The 23,877-nt window shown below is 40.6% G+C and overlaps 1 protein-coding gene across 1 annotated transcript in view; it reads left to right on the forward strand.

The window, feature by feature from the left end:
* SLIT3 (slit guidance ligand 3) overlaps positions 1–23,877 on the forward strand; it is a 523,433-nt gene that overhangs the window by 83,055 nt on the left and 416,501 nt on the right. Inside the window, exon 4 of the mRNA XM_066591106.1 lies at positions 20,327–20,398. Coding sequence (XP_066447203.1) covers positions 20,327–20,398 — 72 coding nt within the window. The remainder of the gene's footprint in view (positions 1–20,326; positions 20,399–23,877) is intronic.

Raw genomic sequence — 23,877 nt, forward strand, 5'->3', positions numbered from 1 at the left:
GTGAAGTAGCCACCAAACAGTCCACTGTTAGTCTGGTTGCTTTGTAACACAGCTATACAGGGTGTAGTCATAAAAACTGATCCAGTGTTATATCTCAATACTGGTGTCCTATATTGAAATATCAATAGTGTACTTGAATAGGAAGGCATGGCTGTGCTGCACTATGGTATGGCACACAACTCCCTGGGGTCTCATGGATTTCATGGATTTCAATTTTGTGTTGTGCTCCCTGTAATTGAGACAGAGTAAGAATTCCATTTACTGCATCTCTCTATGTACTGCGGGTCCGCTGCTATGACTGAAGTAAGGAAACACAAGCTCTGGTGGTTCAGCCTATGCAAAAGTGTACTTGAGGAGGCCCCCTACTGCTATGATAAGGGCAGATCATACCGGGAGTCATCCACCGCTGTCTACAGGTCTCCTTCAAGTAGGCTTTCGCATAGTCCATATTACCAGAACTTATATTTCCTTACTTCAGTCATAGCAGTCTCAAGGCTCTAAGAGAGACATGGCTGACATTTTTTTTTGCCTATTAAGATATGTCTGTCGCACATCTTTAACAAGAAGCCTCTTTAAACACCCTAGTATTGCATTATATTTCATAGTATTGCATTATACTGTATAAGATATCAAATGATCAGAAGTTCAAGTCCCCTATGAGGACTAATAAAACGGTACCAATATAAACCATAGGTTACCCCGAAATAAACGAGCTCCCACACTGCCCTATCAATGACAAAATAAAGCTATGGGGGCCAAAGATGGCAACAGAAAACAATAAAAAAAAGGTATATTAGTTTTTTATGTATTACCATATAAAAAAAAAATATATACATTTGGTATAGCTGTAACTGCACTCACCCACATATCACTTTTACTGCACCATGAACACTGTAAAAATACTAATCACCACTCCCCCCAAAGGGGGAAATTGCATTTCATTCCCATTTTGCCCTACTTAGAATTTATTAAAAGTCTTCTAATATATAGTGTGATACATGACATGGTACCACTGAAAAATCATCCCACAAAAAACAAGCCCCCCTGTAGATATCTCACCTGTAAAATAAAAAAAAGTTATGGCTCTTTGAAAATGGGAATACAAAAAATTCAGAATATGACCTAAATGCAAGAGTATGAATTACCCTTGGTCATGAAAGGGTTCATTTAGAGATAATTCCTACAAGCCATTACGTTACAACTCCGAACCTTTACAGGGAAACCCCTTTGCACGTGTTGCCTGAGCTCTGTTCCCATTTTGAGGTGGTGTTTCGGGTGGTTTTATTGACTACAGTCAGATCAGACCGACAGCTGTTTCTGCTTCACAAGACTCAACTGCAATCTTTATGCAGAAATGTAGACAGTAAAAGACTTCTTAGTTGAGAGCTGCAGTAGGTATAAAATTATTACAGAGGTAATGACATTTCTGTTTATTTATGATAATCCCGTTAATTCAATTTGCCGAAGTTCAGCATCAAGCAGGCGTCCTCATACAATGTGGCAGTGTTAAGAAGACTGGGTGAAGTCTTGGGTCATGATGTCTACAGTTACAATGTTAATTGAGGTCTTTTAGATCTTTTTGCAATATTTCTAAATTATGACCCAAACTTTAGTAACGAAAGCGATGACAGTTTTCTTTTTTTTCTGATGTGAAGAAATAATTGGTAAGCAGCGGCACTAACTGTATGTGTAGCAGTTTAATCCAGTGTGTGTTTAATTGTTCATGGCAGTGGGCATGCGTCCTGCTGTCTGATGTAGTGAATGGTCTCTGTTTTCCTGCATCTTATAATCAGTAGCTAAATATGGACTTATGACTTCAATTTGAGCTAAGTGGTCTTTATGTTTTACTGTTGGCAGTATTGAACAGTACTGCATTGTGTTCCTCTATTTCCAAACTCTCTCAAGCTAGTTTAATGGAACACATTGCCACACCTACCATGAATTCTGAAATTCATAGAGTTAAACCTTCAACCATTTCTTTTTATTGATTGTGGCACCATTATTAGAACTTATGTATCGCCAGCACTTATATAGAAGTTACGGTGAGTGCGCTGGTCAATGAACAGAACTCTTGATCAGCCGTAGAGAGAATGTCCGCTTTCTTCTGTCTACAGTAGATTTATGATTATTTACGCTGAGAATAGTTCAAAACAAGAGAACATTGTAAAATATACAGAATTGTGTTAAACTCTATTCAGTACAGTACATCAAAAACATTTGAAGGAAAAGTAAACTATTCATAGACATCGAAAGGTTTTCTTTGCAACAGAATGACTTTTCTTTCGAACGGCTAACAATGTTATAACATAAGGAACACCTTACTAGTCCCCTGCCACTTCCATTAGGCTCCCGTCCACGGGTGAATTTTCATTGCGTCCCCCGCGGCAATAATCTGGCTGCGGGTAATGCAGTGAACGCTTTCCATAACGTTGCTATGGAAAGCACAGCCCCCCTGTCCACGAGTGGAGAATCATAGCAATTCTCCGCTCACGGATGGCAAATCGCAGCATGGTGCAAATTGTAGCGATTCTCCCCGGTGAGCCTATCTGTCAGATAGGCTCACCACGGAGATCCGTCAGCTGGCTCTCGCTCCCCGGCAGCGGTGATCCGCTGTGGAATATCGCAACGGCCGTGGACAGGCAGCCTAAAGCTTTCGCAATGGTGTCTGTTTACCCGTTTCCAGTAATGTCATGTGGTCTTAACATGTGACTGCTGCAGACAATCACTGGGCACAGTGGTCTCCTCATTGGGGTCAACATGTAACCACTACAGCTGGTGATTGGCTGCAGCAGATTTGTTTTGACATACCACTTTTAACCCTTTCCAATCCACTGTCTGACGTCTAAAGACATTCTGATTGAAGGCTGTAGAGCTCCGATGTCGGAAGACATTCGGCAGGGTATTCTTACTGTAGATTACTTGCAGCTCTGTTGTCGGGCCTCTCCAGTATGTTCCATACCGAAGCACTGGCTCTAGCCGGTAGATGGCGCCATTGTATAATGGCAGAAAGAGAAAGCCCCCTAGTTAACCCTGAATCCAAAATTGGATTGCAAAGGGTTAAACATAAACCGTCAGGGGACCAGTAAAAGATTGGCACAAGAGTGGCAGGGAATTGGTAAGGTAAGTATTAGGCCTGGCTCACACTAGTGTATTACGCAAACATACATGCAAAGATAGTACATGGCGATAAGCGGCACGGCGAGATATGCTTGTGTGTGCCTGGCCTTACTCGTTTGATATTGTTGTTAGCTACTTGGAAAAGATTTCTTGGCCCCAGAAAAATCTTTCAAGGATAACTCCAGGTAAAACATTGTTGCTCTACTCAATGCTCGTCAAGATCAGCAGACCCAAAACTGATCTCTCCAGAAAATGCTCCAGTAGCGCACCTCTCAGTGTCTTCGTACGAAGATGTAACTTTTGGTTCGTTTAAACTCATTCTCTAGCTTCTGTAGTTTGTGATGCCTCCACAGAATATTATGATGTGACCTCTTACTCCAGACAGAATTAACAGATCCATGTCCCAAAACTTAAAAGACTGCTTATGACAGATAGAGCCAAACAGTGCAACACCGTAAGGACATCTCAATCAGAAGAAACGTTCACTCACTACGTTCATAAATAGTATATAGAACAGTACTTGGATAAAATGACAGTATGCCATGGGTATTGCTCTGTTGACTTCCTTTTTTGGGAAGTTAGAATTGACTCTTACTTCCCTTGTTGCCTGCTGGATTGTGTTGTTAATGTAATTTGATTACAATTTTTTATGCTGTCAGTCTATCACAAAGATATTCTTTCGCACTGACTCTTAATATTATTGATAAATGATATCATAGTTCTTAAAGTAAAATATGGTTCATTTGTGCAGTGAAGTAGTAGTAACAACCATTGCTATGCTTGACCTGTTCCTGACTACTATGACAGTCTTCACTGACAGTCTATATAATGGAACAAATGAGGAAAAAGTTTTTCTCAGTCGTTATAGTTCTCCTCATGGTAAAGTATATAAAAAATTCCAAACCTTGACAGTAATATTTTCTATTCCAGTGAAGGTGAATGCAAATATTGAGTTTCTTACTTTTTAGAGCCTGGATTTCCCTTTTAAAGCATTGCTGACTTGCCCTCTGTCCTTTACTTCCACCTCTGGAAAGGAAACTATTAGCTGCTCTGTCAACAGTTGAGCTTTGAAGGATTTCAATGAATGAGTACAAGAAGAGAAGTTGCAGGCAGCCAAGGCAAAATAACATGTAATTTAGCTACAATAAGAGCTAAACACATGAATGAAGCAATATGATTTCAGTTTTAAATAGTAATATTGATCCCACATAGCTGTTCGTAATGGCAGCGTGCTCGCCGAATCGGAGTGTGCGGTTTGTTTATTCTTCTATAGGAACATTGGCTGTCTTTTAGTAATCTGAAATATCCTCTAATGTCATTACAAATAGACGTGGAGGGAAGTAAACAAGTTCTCTTAAGAATTCTCTACCCCTAATGAAGAGCCAAGAAGTATCTGCTAGAATGTACTTTTGCAGCATCAGGTTGTTGAACATTACTTAGGTTATAACTTGTAGCCAGTTATTTGTAACTAGGAAACAAATGTGCATTCCACATCATGACTGGCTGTGTATTCCCAGGGACATCTGCTACCACCCAGAGTTGTCATCCTACTGCAGTATTCCTCGTCTCGCTGCCATTCCAGAGCAGTTTACACAAGGCATTTCTTTCTCCCACAGTCACTTTTTGAAACTTAATGTGAGATCTAAACAAATAGAAGCCCCACAGGTTTTATCTAAACACTTACTTTGTCCCCTAAGAATGACATGCAGATGTTGTTTTTTACCCTACTAGCAAACTGTTCCATTTATCATCTTGCTCACACAAGTGTAGCGCTCTACAGAATGGCATCTGGACAGGCATACTCTCCAAGAAGAGCTTGCAAATCAAATGTTTCCTATTCTTTATAGTGACATCAATAAATCTAACAGTAGAACAAATTTTAATATCTGCATAGAATATATATGCAATAAATGCCTGTGGCCACATCAGGGTGATTGCTTAATCACTGATCAATAATCAAGATAATAAGAGCAATTACTTTCACTTCTAAAAAGTAGATATTATCAGGTATCTTTCTTGTTAATTATGGATACTAGTCTGGAGATGGTGGTTATTGTTAATTGGCATACAGCCCTAGGTCAATCGAGAAATCTAATATAAACAAGCCTACAGGCTTTCTCTTGCACCACTCTTTGACCCCTTTGCATGACTTTGGTGGATGACTTTGGTGGATGATTTTGGTGTCATTAGATTTGTTATATCCTCACCACCGCCATAAAATCTGAGTTTGATACATTGAGTGATCTGTCAGGCCAGGTCAAAGTTCCTATGTTGTCTAGCGGTGCTGTTGTGCTTCCACCAACTGCGCCGATAAGGAGAGTCAAGCATTGCTCAGCGACGTTCATAGCATGTGTTTACCAGTATGACTGTTGCCATGGTCCCAAGCCGTGGACGGCGAATACTTCAAGTCGACTCCTCAGCTCGAAAGCTCTTAATACATTTACAACATTTTATGTTCACTTAGCGAACATCGGGTCAATCTCGTAACTTTTAACTATCATTCTATAACATTCTTGCAACAAACTAAACAGGAAAAAGGATCTATATTTTGCTTTCAAATGTTATCTTTATGTTCATGTAGACATAAATTTATAGAAAAACAGGTGTACAGGGTGTCTCAAAATGTGTGAAAGACACCCATGTAGAATGAAAACCGTTCTGCAGATCATAATCCAATTTTGCATACAAAGCGTAACCCTTTTGAATGCCACCATCTTGGATTCCACTCAATGTTTTCCAATGGGAAGGTAGATGGGTGATATATCAGAGAATTTCACCAGAAAAAGAATGGTGTGCTTCATTTTAATATGCAAATAAGGAAGATGGAACAATACCTCTACAGCACCACCTATTGGAAGACAGCATTCCTGCAAGCCAATGTCTGAATCTTTATACAAGTCTTTATAACAATGACTGGAAATTAAGAACTAAAAGCCAGAAAACTATACATGGATAGCTGTTTCAGGGGTTTTAGCTAGTGGCTTGGCTAGTGAAAGGCCTATCACGTGGGTCAGGAAGGGTATCCGCTCTCCTTAAGGACTTGAGTGAGAAGACTTATAAGATTATGCATGCTACTCTAGGAAATCTGCAAATAAGGAGGATAGAACAACCTCTGTATATGGTTTTCTGGCTTTTGGTTTTCAATTCCCAGTGATTGTTGTAAAGACTTCTATAAAGAGACTGACATCATAACTTTTTAAATACTCAATGTGGCATAATCCATAACTTTAAAAATGGTTGTAGATATTGAAAAAATGACTGCACCTATCAATTTCTGATGAAATTCTACATTTAAATCATGTATTCCATAACCCCATTTCCATTGAAGTTTCTTGGGCTGAATTCGACGGCTCCAACATAGTGATAAAAACTTTTCCCACCCATCTAAGTGTTCTTCAAAAGTTTCCTACTCGTATCTCTTTGTCTTCAGAAGATATTCCGGGTGGCCTGGACTTTTGAGTCACTCTGTATATCCCGAGAAAATAGTTAACTGGGAAATTCTACTTCAGGCTCATGACCCCCAAGTACACTGGTGTGTAGATTTAGATGAACTTATTAAACAAAGAAGCTACTGTAGTTTTCATAACAATAACCAGCCTCGAATTCAACATGATTGAATGTGTTTGGGATTACTTGGATGGTGAGAAGCAGAAAATATACCTAAGAGTACTTTTTACACTGGCCGATAGTCGCCCAAGTAATCGCACAAAATTGTAGTACCTTAACTTACAAAACTGAACATTTAAGGTGCTTTCAAAAAGCATGGGGACAAAATACTATGATGACTTGGGGTTTACTCGTACAAAGTATAGGGGTCCAACAGCACTCACCAGAAGTTCAAATCCCAACCAGGGGGAGGTGGAGTAGTTGCAAAACCATATAAGGAACCAGGAATCAATAAATATCCAGTAGTCCCCAATAGATATCGAGTAATTTATGAAGGAACGGCAGCATAAACAGTGAAAAAAAGTCCAAAAAAACTTTATAGTTCCATATTAAAAACACAGACAGGCAACGTTTCTACCTTATTGGTCTTTTTCAAGGCTACAATAAGACCAATAAGGTAGAAACGTTGCCTGTCTGCATTTTTAATATGCAACAATAACGTTTTTTTTAACTTTTATTCACCGTTTATGCTGACGTTCCTTCATAAACTACTGGACAACTTTGGGTTTAGTCACTAGATCACCATCTCTGTGGTCAAATGACTAGCACAGTAAATGAATTTATTCAAAAAATGTGGATTTAGGTTAAATCTGTTTTTTTTTGCACAAACTCCTAGTCCTGTAGCCATACATTCACCTCAAAATCAAGGTGTGTCTTTCACCTTTTTCTGCCGCACGGCTCACACAGCTGTTTCCTTAGCCCGTCCTTCCCCAGAGTAGAAATATCCTGAGCCAGCTCAGCCAGCTCTAATTGGGCTCTTCCATCTGGCTGCTAATTAGCTTCCTCAGACAGAGAAAGCTCTTTCCCTATTAAACACTTTTCTTTACATACACCCTGAATTCCTTTAATTTGCCCTCCTAGTGGCATAAACAGACCACTCAAGCAGCTATCCCGCCACTGAGGTTGCTGCACATTACCTGAAGAATTGGGAAAACAAGTTGAAAACAAATCTCAAGAATGAAAGAGTTGGACACAACACCCAACATTTTGGACTTCAACTTAGTAAGAATTCTGTAAAATTGTCTTTGTGAATGGGTAGTCCATGAACTCTCATGTAAAGCTGCATTGCTCATAGAGTACTTTGTGTCCTCCTTCTAACAGAGACTCCTTATTGGAACTTAATATGTTGTTAGCCTTTTGGCAGTTACAGATTTTTCTATTTTTCCTGGCTGCACACTTTTGAGAATGCTGTATAATTCTGCACATTCAATATTTTCAATAAGTAAAGATGCTTGTGAATTTTCAGGAACAAAATAGGGCATGAATAAAAAATATCCTTAAAATGATTCATTGTAACTGCATGGATCTTATAGCGGTTTTCCTAGTTTATAAAAATATAGAAAAAGTACCTTACAAGTGTCTGAGTGATCACCAGACGATGTGACCATAGATTAGAAGCGGGTACTTTTCACTTTTATTATCTTGCTCAACTCTGTGCAGCATAGGTGTTTTCATTCTGCAAGAGCTTGCAGTGGGTGGGATTAACAATGTAAATGAGAGCAATTCCCATGATTCCTCTCTTCTTTGAGTCATTGCAATTATATCTCAACAGAGTTATCCAGGTTTTTAAAATCAATGGCCTATTCTCACGATAGGCCATCAATATCTCATTGGTGGAGTGGGATACTTAAGGTGATGAGCTGATTGAAAAGGTTGCTGTACTCATACAAGCACTTCAGCCTCTTAAATGTTTACATCTGTTTGACAAGCTGCTGTTAGGCCGGGCTCACATGAACGGGTGAGATTCCGCATTCGGGAGTCCTGCAGCAGATTACAGTTTAGTGATGATGCGGGTACCTGCATCCCATACTCAGTGTTAAAGGGGTTGTCCCGCGCCGAAACGGGTTTTTTTTTTTTTCAACCCCCCCCCCCCCCCGTTCGGCGCGAGACAACCCCGATGCAGGGACGTACAGAAAGCTCACCGGAGCGCTTACCTTAATCCCCGCGCTCCGGTGACTTCTATACTTACCTGTGAAGATGGCCGCCGGGATCCTCTGCCTCCGTGGACCGCAGCTCTTCTGTGCGGTCCATTGCCGATTCCAGCCTCCTCATTGGCTGGAATCGGCACACGTGACGGGGCGGAGCTACACGGAGCTACACGGAGCCCCATAGAGAACAGGAGAAGACCTGGACTGCGCAAGCGCGGCTAATTTGGCCATCGGAGGGCGAAAATTAGTCGGCACCATGGAGACGAGGACGCCAGCAACGGAGCAGGTAAGTATAAAACTTTTTATAACTTCTGTATGGCTCATAATTAATGCACAATGTACATTACAAAGTGCATTAATATGGCCATACAGAAGTGTATAGACCCACTTGCTGCCGCGGGACAACCCCTTTAACCCTTTCCAATCCAGTGTCTGACGTCTTCCTACATTCTGCTTGAAGCTTTTACAGCTCCAATATCAGAAGACGTCCGACAGGGTATGCTTACCATCTATTGCCAGCCACTCTGCTGTTGGAGCCTCTCTGGCGCACACACACTGGCTTTAGCCAGCAGATGGTACCGTTGTATAACAGCTAAAAGAGAAAGCCTTTTAGGAAACCCCAAATACAAAATTGGATTGGAAAGGGTTAATTGTATTTGGGCTTCGGGTCGGTCCCCTGCATTGACTTTAATGGAGACCATCCGCACGGATTCTGCGACAAAATAGAGCATGCTGAGATTTTTCTTTCGCTTGCGGAATACACAATTTGTATCTGTGAGTGTAAATGAAAAATCGAAAGGTTTATGCCTTTCAATGCCTACATTTTACCATAGCTCATCCATGCTAACGGCGATCCCGAAAACCACAATACACATCAGGTCATGTTAGACCTCCCGTTACTTAGAATGCTGTACTTTTAGTGCACTCAGGTTTGCAGTGTTATCCAATTCACTTCAATGGGACATTGCTGAATTCTCAGAATAGCTGCTACTAAAAGTATTCTATTTTGAGTAACTGCAGCTTGCTGGACACATTTAAGCATTGAAGAGGCTGTAATACTCATTGGAGCATAGTGTCCTTTTCAATTAGCTGATCAGCAGGGGGGAGGGTGCATTGAAGGAGCTCAAGGGTTTTGGATAGAGGGCCACAGTACAGAGTGTTGCTGTAGTCTAGATAATAGGGATTAATAGGTTTAACTTAAAAGTACAATATTCTGCAATATAGAAGTATTGCAGTATATTGTACCAGTGATCAAATTATTGTAAGTTCAAGATCCTATATGGGCTAACAAATGTAAAAATAAGTTTCATTTTTAAAAATAAAGAAATACATTTTTCTTTTTAACTTAACTTCCCATTTAAAAAATAAAAAATCCATATCCTGAAATAAGCATAATTAGCATTGTATTATTTACCCTGGACTGTGAATGCTGTAAGGAGAAAAAAATTACACAATGCCAGATTCACATTTTTTTGGAGGGGGTCACACTATCTCTCTCTCTCAACAAATAAATGAATAAAGGTCAAAAAGTTGCATGTATTCCCAAATGGTACAAATTCAAACTACAGCTTGCCCTGCAAAAAACAAGCCCTCACACTGCCCCGTTGATGCAAAATTAAAAAGTTATAGGCTTAGGAAGTTTGCGGGAAAAAAAACAATTTTGCTTAAAAAAATGTTTTTAATTTTTCAAAAGTAGCAAAACATAAAAACAATATAAATTTGGTATCACAGTAATTGTACCAACCTGCAGAATAAAGTTAACAAATTTTTTTAAACCTTTTTTTTTTACAGCTAGGGCTGATTTTCAGGGAAGGGCTTATATTTCAAGCCCTTCCCTGAAAATCATTGCTGCGGTGGTTGCCTACAATGCATTGCTTTCAATGGGGCGGCAGCAGCGCTGGCCCCGTTGAAAGCAATAGGATAGCATTGCGGCCCTCTGCCACAGCTTTGACAGCTGTCACAGCTGTGGCAGAGGATTCATTCATCCCCATGGGGATGAAAGAAGCCCCTGCCATAGCTGTCACAGCAGTGGCAGGGGAGCGTGATGTACTCCCTATGTTTTCAATAGGGCTGGTGCCGCTGCTGCCGGCCCCATTGAAAACAACAGGCCATAGCACAGATTTTTCTTAGCACTGTGAGGCTTCAGTGAAAACACCGAAAGTGAGTATGAAACCAATGAAAATCATTGGTTTCATAATCATGCGTTTTCACTCGCTCTCGCATCGCAAGAAAATCTATCACTAGTGGGTAGGAGCACTTAGAAGGTGGGCATGACAAAATAGCAGATTGAAAAATGATGGGGTCAATAATATGCATTCACTTTTTGTTTGTGACTGAGAGAAGAAGGGCTACTCTAGTGCTCAACAAAAGAAGCCCGGGAAGTATTTGTTTTTAATAAAGTTGCCTTATGAATAACTTACAATGTTTGTTTACAAATGATATCATTTAGTTTTGCTCCACAAGAATGAATGTAAATTTTAAATCTGTAAATAAGCAAAAACATGGGGCTAAAGGCATTTACTGACTATGTTCATTTTTGTCAACGAGCAAAATAAATGCATACTTGCTGATTTTACATCCTGTTGCATAGATATCAATGAAAGCCCTGCATACACATAGCATCCCATGTCCCCTATAGGAAAATCTATTTTCCCTCTCTCGCACCCCAGGGATAGTCGAAGGCCCATTAATTTACAGTATTGTGGGATGAAGCTGAAGTACCCAGAGGAAACCCCTGCAAGCCATTACTTTGTAGCTGTGATTAGAAGGCATGATCCTCATGGTAGAGGATAACAAACAGAATGAATCAGCAAACCCAAAAACAAATCACTGGTCAATAGAGATGTCAACTCAGCTGCTACATTTCCTTAGAATAAAATAACCAGAAACGTGTAAAGTACAGAAAACTAAAGCCAAAGTGCAAAAAACTTCTGTCCAGACAGTGGAGCAATAGTGTGCATGTGCGTAAGTAAAACAAACATCCAGAGCCAGGCTCATCAGTGGCATCCCCCTTCCAGTGTTTGCTTACTGGGATTGCCTATTAACGCTACAGTATCTCTCTTGTCACCTAATTGCGGGTGGCAGCAGGAGCTACAGATGTAATGTGCCGGCACTGATAGAAGCTACCAGCAGTGTTAATGGTATTTCAGTCTGTATGGATTTTCTCTAATTGAATTCAGCTGCTCCCCAAGCGAATATTTCGAAGGATGTTTCTGCTTCAATGTTATTTGTGGCATAACTTTTTTGGCATGATATCTGAATCACCAGCATGAATAATTAGCAGTAATTTGGAATTCGCAGTCAAGTGCAGATTTCAAAAATTCTAATTAGATTTTTATCATGCTAAAATAAAGTTCCAAGAAGACACAAGCATATTACTGTGTCGTGAGGAGTCCAATCATGGAACTTCCGTGCTAGTTTAATTTTGACTCGGTGAATACACAATGCTTTTAACCCCTTAGTGACGGCCAATACAAACTCACTAATGGGCTTTAAACCTACACATTCATCTTTTTAAGGCGGTTGCATGGCTAACTATTGACAGCCAGGCTCCTGCTCTAACTGACATTTGTGGAGAAACCTCAGATCTGAGCAGTTTAACCCCTTACATTTCACAATAGCAACTGCAGCATGTAAGCAGATGACAGGAGGAGAGGGATCCTTTTGTCACCCTTCGGCACTCTGTTGTGTTATTGCAAGTTATCAATGGGTTCCCATGGCAGATGGAACCTTGACATAGGCTTCCATGTTTGCCATTTGGTTCAGCCTATTAGACCCTGCCTCTGGCAGAGTCTAATATCCCAGAGTGGTGCCATTAAAATATACAACTCGTCCCCCCAAAAAACAAGTCCTCATACAGCTAGGTAAATGAGTTATGGGTTTTGCAATGCAATGATAAAAATCACTTGGTCCTTAAGGTAAAATAAACAGGCTGGTCACTAAGGAGTTAAGATTTATTAAATATTAAATTATTCCATATAGTTTACAGACAATTAAAAAAAAATCAGTTTAGCCTCTGTTCACACTACCAGTCATTTTCTGTTAAGATTCTTTTGCTTTTTGATAGTCGTCATAGGTTATATTGTCTTTCCTTAAGGGCTTATTCACACGTTCGTATATCAGCCAGGTTTTCACGCCCGGGTGTCCCTTTCCGCAGGGGGAGGAGGCGGGCTGGGGGCAGTGCACTGAGCTCCCGCCCCTCGCACTGTTTGCAATGGGAGGGACTGGATGGAGCAGAGCTAAGTTCTGCCCATCCTGCCCCCTCCCATTGCAAAGAGTGGTGAGGGCAGGAGAGGGGGCGAGAGCTCAGTGCACTGCTCCAGGACCGCCTCCTCTCCCTGCAGAAAGGGACACCATATATCGGCCGGTGTGAATAAGCCCGAAGTCAGATGACTGCCATCTGCCAATCAGTGCCACCGCTTATTCTCCTGTTCATCAAGTAAGGAATCGACCATTATAATAAGTAAGGAGTTGCCCAAAAATAGGACATGCAGCAACTTTTCCATCTTGCAGGATCGCTGCAAGTGAAAAATCACTAATCTGATTATGAAACTGGCCCGTGTGAATGCACCCTTAATAGTGAATATATGTGTAGACTTGTTCTAATTACCACTTCAATCAGTGACTTGCTAATTGTTGAGGGGGATATATTGGACATAGGAATTTGGGACTTTTCTTCCACTCCTCCCTTCCCTCCTTGTCTTCCCTGTTACGTTTATATAGTGAAGCAGGGAAAAGAAGAAAGGAGCGCTCTGTCATGGGAGAGGCAGCTGCTGTTTACGGGCTTATAGTGTGTTGTGCTACAACATGACCACTCCAGGTATTAATACTGCGATTTGGCAATACCTCCTGTCTTTGTTTTCCCTCCTCTACTCTACGCAGCACTATTTTTCAGTTTGATTAGAGTTGTGCTTGTATAATAAAATGAAAAGAGGTTTAATGAACAAGATGTAACCAGAAAGCCCCATTTTTAGCAATCATTACCCTCAATGGTAAACTTTTTACATTCAAACCTAATTAATATTTAAATGCTAGTTGTTTATGAAAGAAGCACCTATTTTGTGTTAACATTGTTGTAATTAGCAATCCATTATTCTATTATAAAGCAAGTAATTGGTCTTTTCTTAAATTGCAAGATAGATAGTGCAAGCTCTGTGGTGCTATAGTTCTAATGTTTAAATGGATAAAACCCAAGGATGTAGATAGTGGGGCAAGGGGGGCATGTGCCCCTGGTGCAATGAGGAGGTGTGCACCAGCTCAGCCTGCAGTCAAAGGAGACAATCAGCTGCTGCAGGAGAGCCAAGAACTATCAATGTACAAATTGTGCTTACATAATAATCATCATCTTTTTTTATATAGCGCCAACATATTATGTAGCACTTTACAGACTATGAGAAAATAGGGGTGATACAAGAAGTACAAGTCCTTGTTCTGTGCAATAGTCCAGGCAAAATATCCAGGTACATATGTATATACTGCTGGTGACCAGCTCATACAGCTGTATCTATGTATATTAGAGTGTGTGGGGAATACAGTGGGAAGAAAGGGGTTGGGTTTCCAGACAGGAGTGTTAAAGCAGGGTACATACAGAAGACTTTGATTAAGGAGTGTCATAGGCCTACCTAAGAAAGATGTGTTTTAAAGATGCACTCAAAACTGTGGGCATTGGGAATTAACCTGATCGCCTGGGGTAGTGCATTCAAGAGAACTGGTACTGCTCTGGAGAACTCTTGGATACCGGAGTTGGAGGTTTGGGTCCAAGAGGAACTTAGTGTAAGGTCATGTAGCGTGGAGAGTTCAGGTAGGGTGGTAGACAGAGAGGAGGTAGGAAATATAGGGCAGTGCAGCACTGTGGAGAGCTTTATGGATGGGACTGATCAGTTTAAATTGTTTTCTGTATTTAATGGGTGCCAATGCTATGACTGGCACAGGATAGAGGCATCAGTTAACACTGGACAAAAAATATACCTGTCTGCTTCATACAGGATAGATTGGAGAGAGGAGGGATTAATGAGGGGAAGACTATCGGTAGTGAATTGCAGTAATCAAGCTGAGAATGGATCGGGGTAACAATAATAGTTTTTGCTGTATCCACGGTGCGAAAACAGGAGATGTTTTTGGGGTGCAGGTGACATGAATGTGCAAGTGCTTGAATATAGGGAGCGAAAGAAAGATCAGCGTCAAATATGACCCCAAGACAGCGGACGTGCTGCCTAGGAATTATAATTGTACCACACACTGCGATGGACATATCAAAATTAGGTAGGTTATTAGATGGCCCAAGCACAAGAAGCCCAGTTTTTAAGAGATTCTGTTTTAGATATGGTGTTAGAGACAGCAGGCAATCACTGGCACGTGTAGTAGGGCAGGGTCATTTTTCAGCTACATCCTGGCTTCCCAGCTCCCCTTAGGCCCAATGTCCACGGGCGGATTTGATTTGCGGAACCCGCGCAGGGCACCTACAAATCAAGCAGCCCATAGGGATACATTAGTGTCCGCAAAACAATTAAAAGCATGCAGATGTCATTATTTTTTCCCCGGAAGCAAGCGCGGGGAAAAAGCGCAGCAGGCTCCATTTTCTGCGGATTCCCGCACGGATGGCTTCCATTGCAGCCAATGGAAGCCGTCCAATCCGTGGCACACCCGCAGCTGACACTGTGGACGTGCTGTGGATCCGCGGGAAAGCAGGACATTTGATAAATTTTTAAAAAAGCACTGCACATGCGCATGGCACGCTGAGCGCATCTGTTGTGCAGAAGAAAGAAGATCCGGTCAGGACGGAGGAGACCCGCACCGCAGCCAGTCTGGTAAGAAAATGTCCATGGCTGCGGGCCCAGGTGGAATCCGCTGCTGGATTCCACACTTGGAATCTGTGAGTGCCCACGGACATGAGGCCTCACTGTGGGGCATTACCCTCAGGTGTCCAAATCCTGACTGTAGGAACAGAATACATTTTAAAAACTTACGTCACATTCATTAATTGGGACGGGGAAATGTATCTTGGCCCAGGAACACCTGTGTAAAGCTAAAATGACTTGCTCAAAACCCCGCCAAGTGATTGTTGCTTAGCAAGATAAAGGGGATCCCATTCATTTGTCACTAGTGGCCCTAGAAGAGAGCAAACTGGATGTAATCAGGATAGAAAGGGAATGGAAGGCCCAGATGCACCACTACGGAACACAAGTGCTTGAGAATCCATATCACAGGTCCTGAGTTGGTGGCTTCCTCAAATTGCATATGACAAATACCAATGTTGTCCGAAACATTAAATAGACAACTCTGCATCGCGAGGTTGTAGAGTTACAAAGAAAAAGAAAAATATTTGAAATTGACAAATATAAAGGAAGACGTTAAATTGGCAAAAAAACAGACTTTTATGATGTTGAACTGAGAAAAGTATTATGGATGAATGAACTATTATACATTTGTAGTGCTTGTGGTGGATCAAACAGTAGAACCTATATAAGCAGGGGATTGCACTGGTAGCAGCTGCACCCAGGACTTTGTGTATGAAGGGTCCCTAAAGCCTCCCTGCCTCATAAGAACACAGCAGTACTATAAATGTCACATGGCGAATGCAGGTCCTGTTGCAGATTTTGAATTGGGGCTAAGGAACTTCAAGTTATGCCTCTGTACATACAGTATGTAGCTCATAAAAGAATGTCAGAGTAATACTGCTACCATATTTTAACGTCTTTTAGCCTAAATTTTTATTCTTTTATTTGAAAAATGCTTGGCCCTCACAAAAAATATGAAAAAAATATATCAAAAATTATTTAGAGAAAAGCATCTTTTTCCAGCGCTCGCAGATTATGTAAATACGTCAGCTCACTACAGGAGTCAGCACAGAACCTCTGGTTAAGCTGCTCCCATCATACTCAATGCAGCTTACTGTAAACCCTGGTAACATACAATGTAAACCAGTGAGATCTTGCGGCTTTCAGCAAAGGAACTGCTATTTACAGCAGTTACATAGCAGTTATCGATGTTTACATAACTGCTATAAACAGCACTATTTTTATTCAAAGCCATGAGATTTCAGAGCTTTACACTGTATATTTTTTATCATCACTAGTAAAACAAAACCATATTGATCTCCCAATGAAATCCTCATTAAAGGGGTTATCCCATCTTGGCTCATCATGGCTGGGCACAGCCAGTGCAGCTACACAATTTCCACAACTCACAAAGAACTGAATGGAAGTTATGGAAATGGAATAGGACAGCAAGCAGTGCTGATTCCGTAACTGGGAATCTGCGGAAACAGGGTATCCTGCTGTGCTACACTGTTTCCATAATTCCCATATACTTCTATGGAAGTTGTATAGATAAGACAGCCAACACTCTGCTTCTAGTGTACTGGTCTTTAGTAGCTGGTGTGCATACTTGCAGGAACCATTCTGCTGTCCCTGTGCAAGAGGACCCAGACAATGGTATTGAAGCACTGAGCATGTGCGACCACTGGCACTGGACACACTGGGGAAACCAAAGAGCAGCAGGGGGCACCACAGAAGATTTTATTAATAATAATTCCATCGATGACTTTTACTTTTTTTTTCTCATGTGCTGTTTCTATTAAATATATGAATAGCATTATACAACACTAATGTAGTGGTTGGACCTAAATCTTAACTTAATTTCATAATTTGGGCCTTTTTGACCACTATATGTGTTATATAGTGCAGGGTAAGTAAGTGAGCATATGACCACTGAGATTCAATGCCGAAAAGAGAGGTCAGTCATGTCAGTCTGTTTCTTAGATGAGGGACACAGGTATTGGGAATGGTAAATTAATGGCATAGATTGTGTAATTTTTTCTATAATTTATATAATTCATGGCCCTCAGTTAGACAGTATTAAACCACCACCACACTGCATCACGTTTATCCAGATTGCTTCTTTAAAGGGGTATTTTAAGTCATATTTTCACCTGAGACATTAATATCAGACATTTCCCCATGGATATGCCAAGTTTAGCCTTCCAGAGTTGAGTTTGAGAGACAGTCATAGGTACGTCTAGCTCTCTCCAACATTGTTTATTGGAGATTTGAAATGCTCAGCTGTTTTTGTAACTCCTATTAACTACAGTGGTGAGGGCCACATGCCTGTACAACCAGCTTAATACTTATTCAATGGACAGGGGAGAAAGGGACTCGCAATTTCCCAATAGTTGGAAGCTCCAAACCTGAAGCCCCCAATTGTCAGACAATTATGACATACATTTTCAATGTGCCATAGGTGTCTCAGATGTGTTTTATTGCTACTACTTGGGAGTAGGGCAATCTGATAATGTGGCCCTTGTACCAGCAAAGGCTGTGCACCCATGGTTGGAACATCTAGATAATTATTTAACTGTTAACTACTCTGAAGTTCATGGCTATGATGGCACAATTAGATTAGCGGTCTGCAAATCATGTCCTATGAGGAACGGTTAAAGGATCTGGGAATGTTTAGCTTGCATAAAAGAAGGCTGAGAGGAGATTTAATAGCTGTCTACAAATATCTGAAGGGCTGTCACAGTGCAGAGGGACCAGCCCTATTCTCATTGGCACAAGGAAAGACTAGAAGCAATGGGATGAAACTGAAAGGGAGGAGACACAGATTAGATATTAGAAAAAACTTTCCGAGAGTGAGGGTGATCAATGAGTGGAACAGGTTGCATGGGAGGTGGTGAGTTTTCCTTCAATGGAAGTGTTCAAACAAAGGCTGGACAGACATCTGTCTGGGATGATTTAGTAAATCCTGCACTGAGCAGGGGGTTGGACCAGAGGACCCTGGAGGTCCTTTCCAACTCTACCATTCTATGATTAAAGCAAACCAGAACATATCCAAATTTATGTGGAATAGAGCCCATACACCTCAATGGCTGTCCACCAAAAGCTTGTTTGGTTGATAGCTATTCCTCACGATATCTCTCTGAGACTTCTCTAGGGAGTGATGGAAGATATATACAACAGTCAGCATGACTCTTTCTGTTATCTCAACTTCCATTTTATTAAGATGGGCCCCCTTCTGGAGATTTACATATATGCGGGTCCTAGGAGTTTAAAAAAAAAAAATTGTCACATTTAACTTGGCATGAATATTTATCACACAGGAAAATGAGGCATTTTTTAAGTAGGCAAATCAAGAGACTACAATTTCCAGCTTTAGTAGTTTAATATCATGCTGCTTTACAAACCACTGAAACATGATGTTTAATTATAACGTATGTGCTTTTGTTTCCTTCATCCCGCTTGATGGTACTTGTGTAAACAATACCACTTTAGCTGTGCTGTAATTACAGTGTCTGTTGTATCTTAAGACTGTACAGCGATAACTTCCTCTAGTGAAAATGGAATTATTGAGCATAACAGTTATTGCTTAATCATTCACCATGTGTTCCAGTAACGAGATTCCTCAATACATTGGTTAACGTAAGTGGAGGCAACACTCCCATAATCATATATTAATGCACAGACTAGGATAAATGCAGAAAATGATTTCAGGATGTTGGATTCTTTAAGTGGACTGTTGGCCATCCACTCCATGCTGTGAAGGAATGATGGAAAACAGATATGTTGTGGAAAGAATTCTTTAAAGCGCGGAAGACAAGTCAATGGAAACCATATGCAATCATGTATGTTTATGTGTATGTTTCTTGTGGTTTTACATGTATCTCGGTATATTTTTTTTTTACGATACAGTTATTTCCCCTCATTGATAGAGTCATTGCAAGAATTAAAGGACTAAATGCTTTTTATATGGAATAGTGACCCGAGGTGAAGCTTTTGTGTATTGTTGGGTATCTCACAGTCTTACAAAGGAGAAGTTTTAACTTTTTTTTTTGCCTTGGATGTTTATAGAAAACATAAACTATAGCTCAGCACAGAAACCTTAACCTCAAAACCATTTTTGACTAAAAGTGAGTCAGTAGATTAGTCACTGTGGTTTGCTCGGTATATAAAATATAGCATATAGTACATTATTCTCAGATTTCCATAATCTCTCTTGTTAGTAATAGGAGGAAAAAAAGTTCCTGTGGCTTCTTTGAACCCTCTCCTATTTCCTATAGATTTTAACATACATCATAATTATAAAGAGATATAGGTAATTCACTGGGAAAACCATGGCAGTGCTTCTAGGACCAGTCACCCTAGATGACCTATACATTCCCCCCCCCCCCCCCCGCCCCCCAAAAACGGAACTGAACTTTAGATTTTTCTAAATCATCAACATTTACGTTATCGATGTCTGTGTATTGTGCAAAGACCACTGGAGTTCTTAGCTCGATCTCGCATGGCAGTATTCTCTAGATACATGTGCAAATCTGTTCACAAATCACTAATGCAGTTTTACACAGAAGGGAAGGTGTCTTTAATATGACAAGTTAGCAACCCGTTGTTTTTGCTCCAAATATTTTAGAGATTTCATTTTTTTTTTGCGGTTTTAGGTTTTGTCCATACAGACATCCAGGATATGTTCTTTCAGGTTTCCATTACCACTGAGCAGCAGAAAAGTGCAATAGAAAAATGAAGGAAACCTACTGGAAACATAATAGATCTCATTATATCATTATCAACTACTGGTTTGGAAAATTAAATTTAGAACCTTTTTTCTTTTTCATCTTGTTCCAGGCGCCTCAACAAGAATAAATTGCAAGTTCTTCCTGAGTTGCTGTTCCAAAATACTGTAAAACTGACCAGGCTGTAAGTAGTTTTTGGCTTCTATGTCTACATACCATATATTCTTGATTTTAGTTTTCCTATCGTTGTTGGTTCTATTTCTTCATATAATACTTGCCTATGCAATATTGTCCATACGAATGTCAAGAATAATTGGTCCTGCCTTTGTTGTGTCCTTATGATGTTCTCTATGTGTTTTCAGACTATAATGTGTTTTCCATTATGTTTTTATTTGGCAAAAATAGAAATGAAAGGGGTTTTCCATAGACAGACTTTAAGGACATATCCACTTGTACCTGGTCTTCATGCTTGATGAACAAGTAGCTGCATCTGAGCAGTCATTGTTCATAAAAGTCTGTAGGAAACAGTCATAAAGCAATATTTAACATGTGGTAGGTTTGTAGCAGAAATCTCTAATCCATTGGTCAGTGTTGGGTTTGTGGCAGTCCATGCATGTGCTGCAGAAGCAGCCTCATTCGTATGCATGCAATACATTTTCTACAACAAATCTGCTACATTTGAATACAAGTCCTTGTCTTTAGAAAATCTTTTTGTGGCTTTAAAAAAGAAAAACATGACTTTTTTGACATCTATGTGATGCTATTTGCTGTGCACAGCTTTTAAGACAAGAAGGGTATGGTTTCTCCTTAGGGAGAGCACCCAGAAGATGTGAGGAGACTTGTAAGGCCACGCATGCTCCTTTGAGAAATGTTTGCCAATGGGAAGATTAGAGGCATTGTTCCATCTTCTCATTTGCAGCTGTTCGGACGCATGGCGACACATTCACTGTGATCTAGGAATAGATTTTATTGCACTTACTTTAGGTGTCACATTATTATAACTACTTTTTTCTGTTTACTGCAATATTAGTGATTTAGGACTTTTGATTTATACAGTCTTTTTATGACCTTTGTAACTGTATAATAATTGCAGTTTATTCCTTCAAAGTATCAGTTTCTTTGCTGAAACTGTAATAGCCCTTTGTTCTCCCACCTCTAGCTGTTGATGACCTATCCTCAGGATAGGTCATCTATAGCAGATGGGTGGAGTTCCATCACTCGTGACCCCAGTGAACAGCTGTTTCCCCAGCATTTTCAGCTATTTCATTAAAATGAATAGGACACAGCATACAATACTAGTCAAGGCCACTGCACAATGTACGGTGCTGTCTGATTCCGTAGAAAGACAGCTTCAGACACAAAAATACTGATCCGGGGAAGCAACTGATTACTAGGGGGTCACAAGTCAATCTGCTATTGATAACCTATCCTGAAGATAAGTCAACAATAGCCAGAAGTGGGAGAACCCATTTAATTCACTCTGAGATTAAATGGTAATCCAATCACATTGATTGAGTTTATGAACAATTAAACTCGCTCTGTGTTTCATTACTGGAATAGAGTAAACAAGAAGACAATGTAAGACAAGTTATAATTACAGTGACCCTCTGGTTTCAGGAGAAAATGCTGTCCCGGAACGGGGGGGGGGGGGGGGGTGAGGACTGGGATATATTACCTCTCTGATCTGCCAGTTTTGGGCCCAGTTTTTATCCATTCAAGGTGGCTGCAGCAATTTTTTTAACTACCTAATGCACACTGTTCACTGCTCTCGGATTGGCCAGTACTGATCACATGAGCAGCTCTGCCCAATCAAAGAGCAGGTATAGTGTATTGATCGTCTACCACTAGCAGTGCACATTGGGGATTAGGCAGTCTGAATATTGCATTGGCCATCTTGGATGGATGAAAACAGCAGCCGGAAATGGCGAATTGGATGGACAACATACAAGAACAGCCGCAGGTAATATTCCCACTGACCCCCCCAGTCTTGTGACAGAATTATGTCCCAAAACAAGAGGGCTGCCTTAATGAATAATATTCATATTAAAACTTTCAGTAGCTCGACAGTTAGCACCACACATGAGGGTACATGATCAGCTTTACAACCTGGGTTGGAAGGTTTCATTGAACAGAATGGTGACTGCACTGCAGTTGGAAACTATTTGGAAGATTTATTTGAATTTCTTTTCATTATAAGAAAACCAGCTTGTATTAAAGTTAAGCCGTTCCCTGCCTCATGGTTGGCTCAGCTTAGTTTTACTGTGTGAGATCCAGACCACCTTGCATCTGACTTGGGGCATTCTGGCTTCATTGCGGACCATTTTTTTCGGAATGCAGGTCAAGTGAGTTTTTAGTCATGTTTCCACAGACACAAGCCAACACTTGTTGAATGCTTGCAAAGCAATGTCCTACACCAGTGATGTGAGTAACAATGTGTGCTCAGACTAGCCATTAACTCTCTCAATGACTAGAAGTGATTCCCGCACCTTTTTTATCGTTATAGTGCCATGTTTTGTTTTTTCTATACCAATTGCTGTTTCTCTTATAAAACACTTCATGTTATTTTAGTATTGGGCACTAATTCAGTGTGCACACATGGCCAACTCAAAATTCTTCTCATGCAATTCATTTATTCTTGGATGTCTTAAAATCTGTTATTCATGAGAAATTACATTAAACAGAGTTTATGCAGAGCTGTTCTTGAATTTCTGAATCAAAAATAAATCTAGACATTGTTTAACCCCTTCATGAAAAAAGGATGTATCATTATGTCCTAACTGCACCTTTATAACCATAATAGGATCTACTAGTATGTCTAGTGAATGCCTACACTAATGAGAGTAGGTGGTGGCTGTAATATACAACTGACACTCCACTGCAACAGTTGTACCTATCTTTGCCTTTTTAGCCCTTAAGCCATGGCATCTAAGCAGTTTAGTAACAATGTTATCATGGTGGCTGGGGGGCTAAGAGAAGCTCCCAAGTCTTCTATAGGTATTAGCTTATAAAGCCATGCCAAAGACATGGTTTGATACAGTGGTCTTCTGTTGGTAGCCCACAAATGTGATGTCAGCAGTGGAACTACCACTTGGGTCACACTTCCAGAGTGTGGCAGGCAATTGGAAATGGAAAAATGTGCATTCACCAGAGTGTCCCTTCAGGCCTCAGTCAGCTGTGCAAAAAGATCGCGTGTATGAGAACCAATGGTTTCCTTTTGAAGCGTTCACACGAACGATTTTTAGACCTGCAAAACACTCACACCTGCAAAAGATAGGACATGCGTGGCTACAATGCCCGCATCTAAGCTGCATGCTGCATGAAAAGATAGGACCTGACCTGTCTTTAGTGCGTGTTGTGCAGGAGTTCCCATTGGCTCCCGTGGGAGCTGGATTAAACACGCAGCATGCACTACGGATCATGTGAACGTGCATATTACGCGCGAATGTAGATTGCGCCTTTAGCTCCATTCACGTGATTTTTCCACACTCGAACCTCAATCTATTTGCGCACAAAAAAATGCTCGTCTGACCGAGGCCTTAATTTGACAGCTTCGGTAAAAGGTACACAAGATAAATTTCGGAAAACCTGGTTTTATTGGATCGAATTTCTAGGATTCTTTGGAATTCCGTAACATATACAACTCATAAGAGTACAAGAGCTGAA

This window comes from Eleutherodactylus coqui, chromosome 2 (genome assembly GCF_035609145.1).
Source record: "Eleutherodactylus coqui strain aEleCoq1 chromosome 2, aEleCoq1.hap1, whole genome shotgun sequence".
NCBI classification, from domain to species: domain Eukaryota; kingdom Metazoa; phylum Chordata; class Amphibia; order Anura; family Eleutherodactylidae; genus Eleutherodactylus; species Eleutherodactylus coqui.